General features: G+C 41.0%; 2 protein-coding genes across 2 annotated transcripts in view; both read right to left on the minus strand.

The window, feature by feature from the left end:
• eif3i (eukaryotic translation initiation factor 3, subunit I) overlaps nucleotides 1–2,713 on the minus strand; it is a 6,772-nt gene extending 4,059 nt beyond the window's left edge. The window contains exons 1-7 of the mRNA XM_046058503.1: nucleotides 2,554–2,713; nucleotides 1,998–2,090; nucleotides 1,793–1,880; nucleotides 1,589–1,654; nucleotides 1,317–1,466; nucleotides 564–691; nucleotides 154–264 (exon numbers count right to left, since the gene is read on the minus strand). Of these exons, the coding sequence (XP_045914459.1) occupies nucleotides 154–264; nucleotides 564–691; nucleotides 1,317–1,466; nucleotides 1,589–1,654; nucleotides 1,793–1,880; nucleotides 1,998–2,090; nucleotides 2,554–2,556 (639 nt within the window). The 5' untranslated portion in view covers nucleotides 2,557–2,713. The remainder of the gene's footprint in view (nucleotides 1–153; nucleotides 265–563; nucleotides 692–1,316; nucleotides 1,467–1,588; nucleotides 1,655–1,792; nucleotides 1,881–1,997; nucleotides 2,091–2,553) is intronic.
• A 1,037-nt stretch (nucleotides 2,714–3,750) lies between these two features.
• On the minus strand, nucleotides 3,751–12,706 carry txlna (taxilin alpha). The gene is made up of 11 exons (XM_046059253.1): nucleotides 12,553–12,706; nucleotides 11,820–12,012; nucleotides 10,379–10,642; nucleotides 10,009–10,100; nucleotides 8,121–8,291; nucleotides 7,552–7,746; nucleotides 7,333–7,452; nucleotides 7,157–7,231; nucleotides 6,938–7,030; nucleotides 6,743–6,838; nucleotides 3,751–6,165 (listed from the first exon to the last, which is right to left on the minus strand). The coding sequence occupies exons 2-11, from the start codon at nucleotides 12,001–12,003 to the stop codon at nucleotides 5,848–5,850; spliced, it is 1,608 nt and encodes a 535-aa protein (XP_045915209.1). The 5' UTR covers nucleotides 12,004–12,012; nucleotides 12,553–12,706; the 3' UTR covers nucleotides 3,751–5,847.
• Nucleotides 12,707–13,110: the final 404 nt, after the last annotated feature.

The raw sequence follows: 13,110 nt of genomic DNA on the forward strand, positions 1-13,110 counted from the left end.
TAATAATAATAATAATAATAATAATAATAATATAATTACTGGTGTTTTATACAAACATCGTCATACGACAAAAGTAGCAATTTGGTGACCCAAATATTCACAAGCTGTCAGGTTATGGCAGTGACAAAGGGCCAGGAGAGTAGACAGTCTTACCTTGGCAGAGTTGTCCTTGGAGGCACTGATGAACATAGTGAGATCCACTGATGTCTGGATGTCATTGATCTGCTTGGTGTGCTCCTTGGCCGCCTTCAGGATATCTCCAGACTGTCCATAAATAAACACAGTGGCAGCATTCAACTTTAATGATTCTGAATTTAAAACTTACTATGAAGCTATGCACCTGGATATTTTTGTCTGAAATCTCACATTTAAATGCTTTATATTCTTTATCACAGCAATATATTTATCCGTAATTGCTGGAAAACTGAGAAAAGGTTATTGTTTGGGCTTCCTAACCAATATCAGCTTTGTTTCCTAATATTAGGCCCTGCAGCCAGTGCCACATAAACACTGTTAATCACATTCCCATATGTTCCCAGACAGACAGTGTGTGTGTGTCCAACCTTGGCGCTGAACTGGTTCAACTCTCCGTTTTCATGGCCGGCAATGACAAACTCTCCCAGAGGTCCCCACACAGCACTGGTAATCTTGTGGTCGCTGCAAGGTATCGACAGGTAGGGCTGGTTGTCCTCTGCAGATACAGAGCAAGAGAGACTCACTATACCACTGAGAAGAGCCATATCCCTGCTGATCATTATCTCCAACAGTGTAATGGGGAAAAGGTAAATACATTTCAGCTCAGCTGTGTGAAAGCCAACAGAATGTCATCAGACGGCTCGGGAAATGTTAGTTAAATATGAAGTCCTAATTGTAAATGACTATTCAGTTAATTAATAAGTGATTAATAAGAGACCTTATTGCTTTATTTCCTACAGAGGGACATTACAGTTTTTACTTTGTCATTTCAATAAAGATACAACCAACATTTGCTAACGAATTATTTATAATTACCTTACATAAATTTACATCAGTACAGATCTAACCATCTCCTAATGTTCTAAAACAGAGCCCCATATGACTTGCTACTTACTAACAAGGAGGGGAACGTGGGCAATCACAGATTTATGGTATGGAATTTGACAAGTTTAACAAAGATGATACAAAATACATCTAACGCATATTTAACAATCTAATTAAAGCCAAACAATCACTGGTAAAAGCTGGATGTGGCGGCCATTTTTCTTTAGTCAACATCTTCCTAATAAACGAATCAAAGTGGCAGCTAAATAAAAGTCTGAGCATTGTGCGGTATGTACCAATCTGCTGTGGATCCCTCAGGTCAAAGAAGTTCAGGAAACACTGGTAACCCATCTGCTTGTCTGTGGAGAACATGATGATGTTGCCGCTGAAGTCGAAGCCGCACGTTCTGACAGCAGAGTTGGTATTGAGCAGGGCCAGCTGTTTACCTGTGCAGCACAGGGGGACAATGGCGCAGGGGTTAGTAGACGTAGGATTGCCAATCACAAACTACTGCTTCAAATGGACAATTGACACTTTCTGACACTGAAATCAATGCATTTGTACCTACCGGTCTCACAGTCCCACAGTCGGCAGCTGTTGTCTGCTGATCCCGTCAATACATTTTTTGTGTCCCCTGAGAGAGAACGTGTTAAGGGGCACAACATGTATGACAGCAGCTAGCACAGCAACAGACACTGTATCGCACATTACATCAAACATTATATTTGTCTGAGACAAAACAACATGAAGTGTATTTCTTGAAAAAGGATACAGTCACAGTCGACACACCACACAGCTCCTGTGTGTCCATTGTAGGTGCCAAGCCTCTCGCCGTTGACAGAGTACCACACGTTGGCTACCTACAGTGGGAAACGTAACAACAGATTTACCAAATACGTTAACACCAAACAAACGTACATGTGGAATAATAGGATAGCATCAAGAGTCAGAGCATCTCTCAGTTACCATCAACTCACCGTGTCTTTAGCTACAGAGAACAGCAGGTCTCCTTCTCTATTGTACTTTATTTGAGTGATGGACCTCTCATGGCCCTGGAGCAGGATGGGTTTCTGTGGAGAGGAGTGTAGATCAGTATCTGGGCAATCTTACCGATTTAGAAAACAGCTTCAGCTGTCCACTAGAGGTAACGTTAACAATAGAAAGTTTTGTCTTGACTAGTAGGACACTCAATGAAGTGATTACGGATTTTTTTTTGCTCCAAAAGGACACATATGGGGGCTGTGGTCTGTGACGACAAACCATCTATCCACGTCAGGTTTACTTGTTTATATTTACATGAGGTACACCTGTCCAGTTCTATCAGCTGTCCGGGGCCGTTGAATCATCTTGCGTCATTCGTATCATGCAGCTAATATAGCTAACATCTGTGTTACGCTGGCTAATTTGAAAGCTAAGCTAACGTTAGCCAGGATATATATGCTAGCTAGTTGGAGCTAACTGTCAACAATACAATTACCATTGTTCTGGGCAACATATAACTCGTAGCAGACGGTCACTAAGACACATACTAACCATTTTTCTCAGCTTACTAGGTCCAATATATTCACTGTGGCTCCCGTAAAAACAGAAAAGGTGAACACTCGTGTTTCAGGCGCCGGGGCTGCGACGGAAAAGGAATGTGACGTACTTCCTGTCTCAGACGGCACGATGGCGACAGTGCGCCCTCTAACGGTAGCACTGTAGTACTAAGCCAATTCCATTTTACCACCTTAAAGTACCATACATTTCCCAATTAATAATGCTGTAATTAAAGTGTTTTAATTGATTTTGAAGAGGTTAGTAGATGATTAATTAATGCTGTATTATGTTAGTGTATTTTAATGGATTTTCTACATGGCTTTTAAGGGGTAGCCTAAATAAAACCTTGAACTTGACCAATAATGCAATAATGTGGCATCTACCGTAACACATCTCAGGCCAAATAGCAGGTAGTATCAAAGCCTCTTTCATTACAACATATAGCTAGGCTTATAGAACAAAGTCTGAACATAAGGCGTTTTCCGCATTCCAGCATGTTGGTCCATAAATATTAGGGACACCGTTTGTGTGGATTTAGTTGACATATATACAATTTGACATCAATTTAAAATTGTAATTTCCATATATATACACAACTTGCATACACCTCCATGAATGCACTCACGTAGGTTGCAGGACAGGACGTAAATAACAGAATATGGCAGCAAAGGCTTCAAAGTGACAACAATGAAAGCACATTTTATTGTATCAGAACATACTGAAGTTATATTTCATCATTACGCGCGGGCAGGATATTCAGTTTAGAAAATCATAAATTCAACTAATAGAACGATTTTGTCACCAACACAGACAACATATTTGGGCTGATCTATATGAATTACTTTAGTTTTTGTTGTGTTATGTGGGACTTACTGCTTCATGTAGGTGAACTCCCCTCCCCAAATACATCGCTGCCTTTCTCGTCCTCTGCTGTTTAAATGGTTCACCCAAATCACTAATAAAATAAATTTGCCCGCTATTTTTGAAGGAACTTCATATATTTAAAATAAATAATGCCGACATATTTTATGTAAAATGTATAACTTTTCACGTTAGTCTACTGGCACATTTTTGAAAAAAGATTGCCTTGTGTCTTTGAGGTTAAAAAGTTTCCAGTCAATTGAAGGAGTATAATTAAAAGCACTGGAAAAGAGCATGAACAGAGAAGTGACACCTGCACACTAACATGAATACACTGTTACATCTTTTATTTAACAAGAAACAAAATATACAGGGTCAGATAAAAGTACTGCAAAAGACAAAAAAGGAAACATCTTTGGTTCCTTCTCATGGTCAATGAACCCCCACATCCACCACAGGGCCAGAGGTACACAGAATCTGTCCTGTGAGACAATGGAAGAAATTAGGTTTGCCATTTGTATTGAAGTAGAAAATGGCTGATTCTGTAAGTTGACACCTTGTTACCAATGCTACATAATAAGTAGTACATGGGAATGTCTGAAGAGAAATGGACATGTTTGGAAGTGACACTACAATTCAAAAGTCCAATAACATTTTCGTTCCTTTTTCCCTCCGCATCAGGGTGATGCACAATATTGCGTTCAAAGTCAAACAGTTGAGAGACAATTAACAGGGTTCAAACTTGAGCAAAAATAGAGTTCTGCTGTGAGATATGTTGTCTGTTAATATAGTACATCCATGCAGGACAGTAGATATAGTGAATATACATTCTCAGCTAAGTGCTTGTGAGTTCAGACTGCCACAGAATAAAACCAAGAGGCAAGCGTTGCATAGAGGTCCTTGAACATTCTCTAGTTAAAAACCTGATTACAAGCTACTGCAATTACCAGGGCTGGGAGGAGACAATCATCACGTACGCCACACACCCCATACATCCCAACGCACAAAGACGGCGCAATACAGGGGATATGTTTCAAGTGGCCGTCATTACAAGTTTATAAGCAGACTGGAAAACATGGAAAACAAATGTATTAACGGAACTCAAAAAGGTTAGGAATTAAAAGTTGGTCATAAAAGTAACGCCTTAATTAATTTTCTAAATTATCAAAAAAATAAACAGATTTATTTTTATGGTGGTGCTCTGAAAGACACACACATTTCAATATCAGAGATTATGCTTCAACAATAAATACACACCACAAAACCAAACCCTGCACAAACTAAACAGTGTGATGCAAACAAAAAACATAGAAACATTTCCCTTAAAATGAAGAACTGAAGACTCTGGTGAAACAAATATTGTAAAGTGTTCTTAACATCTGAGCTATGTAAAGAAAAAGAAAAGAAATCTTAATGAAAAACATCCTTCAATTGTTATTTTTTAAGAATTGGATTAGCTGAATACATCATTTGTTTAACATCTCTGTTAAGACTTCACCTGAAAGAAACATTAAGTTACTATAGGTGGCCTTTAGGATACTGCAAGCCAACAGACACTCAAGATGAAAATGACACACACACACACACACACACACACACACCATTTAACCTCCGATGACTCCCCTTTCCATTTACCGGTTTGTCTTGTGTCATTCCAAGCAGCATTGTTATTTATCTTGCCAAACTGTTCTGTGTTTGATGCAAGTCAAAAAGGCCATGTGTAGTAAAACAGCACAACACAGAGGCATCCTGTGCATTCACATGCACACTCATACTGAGGTTATTGCAGATTGCAGCGTCCATAATGTGAACAGGGTTGTCTTAGTCGAGTTAAGTCGGAGCTGGATAACTTGTCCCTTTAATTACTGTGATATTCATAAACCTGAAGTCTGATTTGGTTCAGCGCAGACGCCAGAAAAGCAGTGGACTGAAAGCCATGTTGCTACACAAACAGTGGCATGTGGAGCACGTTTTTGGTCACCAAGAATGCTAATACATGAAATGATCAATTTGAAAAACACCAAAAAGACTCCTCCAACTTTCCCCCTCTACTGTGTGATGCTTATAAGGTGTTTCCTGTAGGCTTCCTGTGGAAATTAACCAGACTAATAAATGAACCATGTAAATCTGAATATTGGGGAAATAAGATTATGAACCATGTAAATGCTTTAATCAAATTATTACCTGAATCAGGTTAGTCACAGTCATTGAGTTATGGTGTGCATGTAAATGTACTGACGGACGAGGCACACACTCATCACCTTTATAAAGCCTGCAGAGCATGCTGGGAGAACACAAAGTAACCTTGCTATCTGATCTGCTTCTGGACCAGTGTTTAACATCCGCTTCATCCAGCAGAGGAGTAGCGGCTTGCAGGTTGGTGGCTTGATGCTGGAGGGGAAAGAGGGGACTGTGAGCAGCATTGCTTCATTCCTGTGCAGCGATGGCCTGAGCCCCTTCAAGTAGGGTGTCTGTGTCCAGTTCTGGGTCACAGTGGCAGGACTGGGAGCAGGGAGCGGTGTCAGGGAGGCTGCTGGGCTCCTGCAAAGAGTCTGTAGGCGGCGGAGAGGGGGAGTCAGTCCCTGGGTCAGAGGTGGGGGCTCCTGTGGTGCCACTGTGCGGATCGCTGAGGTTCTGAACCTTCTTGTTGAGCTCGTTGCGTTCCACTTTGAGAGCTCGCCGCAGCTTCTCGAGCCGCTGGACTTTACCCTGAAGTGCCTCAAACTCACGGTCCTGCACAGATTTCTGTAGACAAACACACACACACGTCACTCTTTATGCTTTTGTGTTATAGTTATCTGCGCTGACACAATTTGACTATACGCTCTATTCTTCCAATCACATTTCTATCCTTTTAATTAGACCAACTTTACATCTTTAAACATGCACAAACATCCTAAGAGGATGAACTCATAGTATTTCCTGGTGCAGCAGGGCCTTCTCCTTCTTATGGCTGCAGCCAAAATTAGGCCACAGGAGTCTTTTGCTAAACTTCACAACACTTTCTGCTGCTACAAGACAAACAGATATAAGTACTACACATCAGACCATAAACCTTTCTTAGTAAGATAAATGGCTTCAATTGAATTATCTAAATAAAAAGAAAACATATCCTGCATTCGAGCCTTCTAAAGCTGGTTTGAATTGGGTTTTTGCATTGGTTGGTCTTCAATCATTAGAGACAATGTGATGTTAGTTAGGACAGTGAGATCCCTGACGCTGGTAGAACACAATCAAAGTGCTGTATAATATACTAAAGTTTTACTCAGGGTGAAGCACTTTCGGTCAGAGCATGACAATAAGCAACAAAAGGCTGCTTTACCTCCTCTGACATCTCCACGAGAGCCTTGTTGCTGCTCTCCCACCTGGACCGATACATGGCCGTCTCCTTCTCCAGCTTTTTGATCTTTTTAGTCATCTGTAACAAAAAGGAAACATGATGTCACATCCAATAAAGGGTCAATAGAACTCCTCCTCCTCTCTTTCTTACACCCTCACAGCAGCACAGACACCTCACCTTCTCCATCTCCTGTTTGAATGTGGTGAAGACCTCATTGCTCTTGCACAAAGTGGTCTGGAACTCTTCAAACTTCTCTGTGTACAGCGACAGCTGGAAAACAACACAACGCGGGTTTTCAGCATATGAAGATGCTTGTCGCAAACAAAACAACCATCGTCACGGTAAAGTCAATCACAGTCGAGCTGTAGAGGTGAAGAGTAAAGACTGATGGGAAACCTGCTGTTTGAGGTGAACTTCCTGCTGCTTCATCAACTCGCACATCCTTTGAGACTCCACCGCTTCTTTCAGCAGCTGAGGAGACGAAGGGAAAAGACTAATAATTGAAACATTTATATATAACAACAAAAACCAAAGGCCGTGGAAATGTATAAAGGTCTGGTAAGGATAATTACAAATTCTTTCTCTCTGTCGTGGCGCTCCTCTGACTCCTTCAGCAGCTCCTGAGCCTGGTGCAGCTTGGCGTCCACCAGCTGTTGCTGCAGGTCTTTGTGCTTTACCACTTTGTCTATGTGCTGGTTTCAGGGAAATAAAAATTGCAAGTTATAAGACATTACACATGCAGTTTGAAATGAAAGAAAACTCACATACTGCACTTAAAACTGGCAGCGCACCTCTTCCCGTAGTTTGTACTGTTCATAGAGCTTCTTCAGTTTCTCAGCCAGCTCTGTGTTCTCTTGTCGAAGACTGGCGTTCCTCTCGTTGTGCTGCTCCATCTGAGCCTGGATGTCGTTCAGTGTCACCTGGAAATGGGAGGTCACTTCCTTCCTTTTCTCTTCCTCCAGACGCGTTCTTTGCACCCCTTCCTCCTGCAGAGGGAACGGAGTGGAACATATAACACAATATAAAATGTGCGAAAGGAATGTTTGTGTTGTGTTGCCTGCCTCCATCTTAAAGAGGTCAATTCTGGCCAGCAATCGACAGCAAGACATTTCACTCCTCTTGTAATGAACAATCAATTTATTTTAAAAATGCTTCAACATATACTGTGTTATGTCTAAAATCACTGTATTCTCCACAGAACAGATGAAGGCAGCTAATCTGAGGAGAGACCACGTTTTAATAAACCCATAAATATACAAAAGCTGGACCTTAGAGAAGCGATGATTGCAGGAAGTCATTTTTTAAAAATCACTGCAGCAGTTTGGAGTCTATATTCATGATACTGGTGCCTGGTTTGTACCTTGAGTGTGCGGTTGTGTCTCTGCAGCTCCCTGCAGAGACTCTCCAGCTTGCTGCGAGCCAGGATGGCCTTGCTGTGTTCGTTCCTCAGGTTGTCTTTCTCCTGGACCAGCTGGTTCTGCTTCTTCTGCAGTACTCGCATTTGCTTCTGGGTGTTACGGTGTTCTTCCAGCTGTCACAAACACACAAACGCGTTTTGAGGTGTTCCACGGTCAAACTAATTACACTCATATTGGCCGCTGATTTTATGATGCCTCCCAAACCTAGTCTCTACCATTGATAAGATGCCGTTCGATGTTAAGGTCAGTGCAGGCTAATTTTTTATATTAAAACAATACTATTATTATATGTATTAAACTGCTTTATTTTCTAATAAGCAGTCCATGTTGCTGTAATGTATTGTGACCTATGACTATGCCTTACACTGCATCCTTTGCAACGCGACTATAACATGCATACATGAAGGTGAAACATAACATTCGGTTGACGTGCCTTCTACCTTCAGCCAGTAACATCACTGCAGACCAATCTTAATCTATCAGCTCTGACACACTGCCAGATCACACACATCAGCTTCCTCTAGCTCATACACATCCAAACAAATAGTCTGTCTTGCAAACGTCCACGCACAAACACACACACAGTCGCCATACAAACCTCCTACAGCATAAGCAGCCCCAGTAGATAATTAGAGGTCATCATTAGTGCTGCAAAATGCTACACGCCACCCTGGCATGTACTGAGGTCATGGGACAGAGCTCTGCATTGCACCACTCTGTGTCTGTTTGACAAAGATCGCTGCATCACCTTGAGGTGTACCCACACTCCTTGTTTGCAAAGAAGTCCCACTGAACTACTCTGTAGGAAAGCATCTCTTTTATTAACGAGAATTTCCTATTTTTAAGTCAGTTGCCGCACTGGACACATTCATCCAATGACCCGAGACACTGAGTGTTTTTAGGTCACCCACTTTAGAATAAAAAAAATTGACATTTTAGAAACAAAAACTGTATCTACTCATATTCACTATTGAACCAGACAGTCATTATGTATGTGATGATGTATGTATTGTATGTAAATATTTGCCAGCATGAATGCCCGTTCCCTATGCTGTTTCTATTTCACTCCATATTCTCCCTTTGCAGAAAGCACCAGGGGCCTGACTTTGCACCAGACAGACCAGAAAACTGTTCATTTCACTTACAGTCTGGGATCCAACTTTGGAAATTACTGACAAAAACATATTTATATTTAATTAGGGAAAAAAAAAAAAACAGTACACTGCTGTATTTATAGAGGTTATTTCTTATTTTACCAATTTAATTCTACACCTTATTTTTGTGTTTACTCATTAACTACTTTAATCTGCTCACTTTGCTCTTCCAATCAGTTGTCTTATTCTTTTCTCCACACACACACACACACATCACACACACACACACACACACACACACACACACTTCTTTCCGTTTCTCTCCCCGTGTATGTGTCTGCTCTGTTGACAGTCTTCGTCAGCAGTATTTTTATAAAGTCACGCAAAAAAACAAACAAAAAACAAAACAAAAACACAACTTGCAATTCCACTTTGTGTGTAGGAGGCTCGTTATTAATGATGCAGTATGTCGAAACGTCAAATGACATTGGCACCAACCGGGTGTGTTCATTCCTGGTTCATTCCTTCTACCACCTGGCCTAGTGATCGACTGATATGGGGTTTTCAATCCCCGATGTCGAAATTTAGAGTACAGTAATGAATTAAATAAAAAAATACATTGGGTTATGCTGTAGATTTCAGAACGTGACTGGTGTTTAAGAAAAATAAAATAAAATCAATATGAAGAGTAGTTCCACAGGCTAGACTTCAGATTAAAAAAGCGGGAAACACTCACCAGTTCAGCATACTTCTTACAGAGGCCTCCAAGCTTTTCCTCTGGGGTGCTCAAAGTGTTTAGAGTCTGCATGAGAAGAGTGATCTCTTTGCCTGCATAAAGAAGGAAAACAGAGATGGGACGGAGAGCCTGTTAGAAAACTGAGTAGAATTAATGATTGGTTTCTTTAGCAAACTGGCCTCTAAACAGTTTAAAAGCTGGCATCTGGCAATGTTTTTGTTTACACTTTTCCATCGGTATAAAGCAACCTATAGAACTAAACCATCAGCAATCCATAAAAACATACGCAGTGTCTCATGGACGTCTTGTCAGCAAAATGCACTCATAGTCTCCCTGGAGATTCTTGTGAAAAGAGTAGGGTACTCCTTACCCAGACCCTTCACTTTCTTCTTCTCCTGAGTCTTCTTCTGCTCCTTCTCCACCCCGTTGTTTGCTCCATTGACTTTGCTTTTCTCTGGCTTGCCGTCCTGCCTCTCACTGGCCAGGCCATTGAGCTCTGGGCTGTGTGACTGGCCATTGGGCAGGGTACTCGCGTCGTCTGAAATGCTTTCCCGACAGTAGGTGCTGAGGATGTCCTCCAGCTGCCGGCTCAGCTCCTCAGCCATGTCACACTGAGACAGTGATGCCTCTGCAACTAGGCACAGTGGAGGGAAAAAACATGGTTAAAGAAGGCAATTATTTGTGACTTCTGGGACTCTAGGGAAAGATGGGAACTTCTAAAATACACCCTACAAACAAAACTCGGACTACTTCTGGCAATACACCCGGCATTTCTGGCTCCTGGTTATAATATGATGGTTTCTCCAAACAAAACATGGCAATGGCCGGTCAAAAAGTTGAGGCACTTGCAGCACAAGTACAAAGACATTTAGTTAGTTAGTTTGTGTTTAGCACAGCAGCTTTCACCTCTTAAAAACACCCACAATTGACAATATGCATTCTTGTGACTTAAGAAATCACATGTTGGACTGTACATAGTGAAAAATATATGCAGGCTTTACTGTTAAACTTTTTAAGGTTTGTTTAAAGATCTTCAGTGGTCTTCTACACTACAGATGTCAAGACAACCGTACCAAGTACATACCAAAATTCTTAAAATATGTCAGTACTCATTTTTCTAGGTACCAAAAGTAAAATGTAAACGGGGATCCAACACGCGGATTATGGTGACAAGCACAGCGGCAGCGACAGCTCCGCCTCAACTAGTCGAAATGAAAAAAAGAAAAACAGTAAGAGTCGCATATAGAAGTACTTTGCGTTACCATTATTTTTGTTTGAGACTATGTAGTGACTAACTGACAACTAAAGTACTAAAGGCTACCGTGTTAAGGCTAATGTTACCATTCAGTCTGTGTCATCTGTTGTAATGTTGTTAGCGTTTTAAATAAATATTTAAGTAATGGTCTGTCACCACGTCAGTAAATTTAAACTACTGCTATCACTGAGGTGTGTGTGTAGCCTGTAGTACAGTTACTGAGCTATACTTGATAACTCATTAAGAGTATATATTAAAGTGCATGGGATTTATCATTTTGTTTTTTTTATGTGGTATCGAATATCGTGGAATTTCTCTGGTATTCATATCGACTACTAAATTTCTGGTATTGTGACATCCCTACTCTACAAAAGGTAAATATGGTTTATAAGCAGCCCACATTAAAGTGGCAGGTTTCCAAGTGGGATTTGGTGTACAGTTCACAAAAAAATACACTGATACGAGTTGTCGTCTGCTCCCTACTGCCCATATTATAAATGGCTCTGGTGAGACACAGACATACTATTTACCTTGTAAATAATTATTAAAACGTTACCTTCACCTCCTGCCTCGTCGCCTTGTGGCGGAGTGTCTGTCTGTGGCGTCTGTGGTTCAGACTCTTTGGGGCTGTTGCTGTCCAAGCTGTCTTTTGCAGGTGCAGGTGCCTCCACCTCTCCTGCTGCAGGTGGAGCAGCCTCACTGCCCTGGGTGGCAGACTCTTCCGTGTCTTGTTTTTTCATCTCTTGTATCTGTTAAAAGTAGAAAAACCCGTGGCACACTGCCTGAAATGTTATAGCTAAAAATGCCGCTGCTTTCTAAGTTTTGGGAAAGCTGGACAGAATCTTTATTCTAGTAATAAAGTAGTAACGTTATGTGTACTTGACAATTTGGATCAAGCTTTTAACCCGCCGTGTCTGTAGCTGACTTATAAGTTACAGACTTCTGTAAGGTTAACACATTTCTTTAACTTAGCACAATGTATACATACGTTAATAACAATATGCTTAGCTTGGCATGGGGACTTCATCAAAATCTCATAGCAAAATGTGGCTACATCTCCCACCAAGTGTGCCCTGTCCTCACAAGCTTTCGCTTTACCACTTGCTATGCTTAGCACATGCTAACGCTCGCTAGCCGCCAGATGCAGCTAAATTAGCTTGCACGACTAACCAGTTAGTCAGTGTTAGCTCATGTACACAGGACACAAACATCTAAAAGCATAGGCAGACTACACATGCACTCGTTCATCAATGGCATCCCGCTTTCTCATATATTAGGGAATTGTTTACCTTCAGACTCAAGGAGGAAATAGCTAATGTATCCGTGAACTGCAGGTTTCCTCAACAGCGTGAGCCAGAAAAAGATAACTTCCGGTCAAAACTTGGATCCTTCTTCTTCCTTTTAGTTTTTAACGGCGGTTTACATCCAACCTTGATGCTCTGCCGCCACATAGAGGACTAATAAATTACTGTTTTTCAGAGAAACTGAAAATCCAAAGATGAGCCACTGGCTTAGATTTGTTTTTTTTTTAAACATAAATTAAATTAAACAAAATGAACATACATTTAATGTTTTTATTAAAAACAAATCCTGAGCAACTTACAATTGCTTTGCACGTCAGAGGTTAAGTGTCTTGCTCAGGGACACGTTAATGGATGTGTCGCGGAAGTCTCTCACACCAAACGTGTCTTTTCGCCACCTCTGCAAGCAATTTAATAAATAGATAGTTTTGGAGTCGTCGTGTATTTCACAGCAATAAGCAAACATTTCAGTGGTTTATTCTGACTGACTTGAAACCAGGATCCGGATGGGTTTAGTACAAAATGTCCCACTTACAGCTCTTTCTA

This window comes from Micropterus dolomieu, linkage group LG09 (genome assembly GCF_021292245.1).
Source record: "Micropterus dolomieu isolate WLL.071019.BEF.003 ecotype Adirondacks linkage group LG09, ASM2129224v1, whole genome shotgun sequence".
Lineage (NCBI taxonomy): Eukaryota > Metazoa > Chordata > Actinopteri > Centrarchiformes > Centrarchidae > Micropterus > Micropterus dolomieu.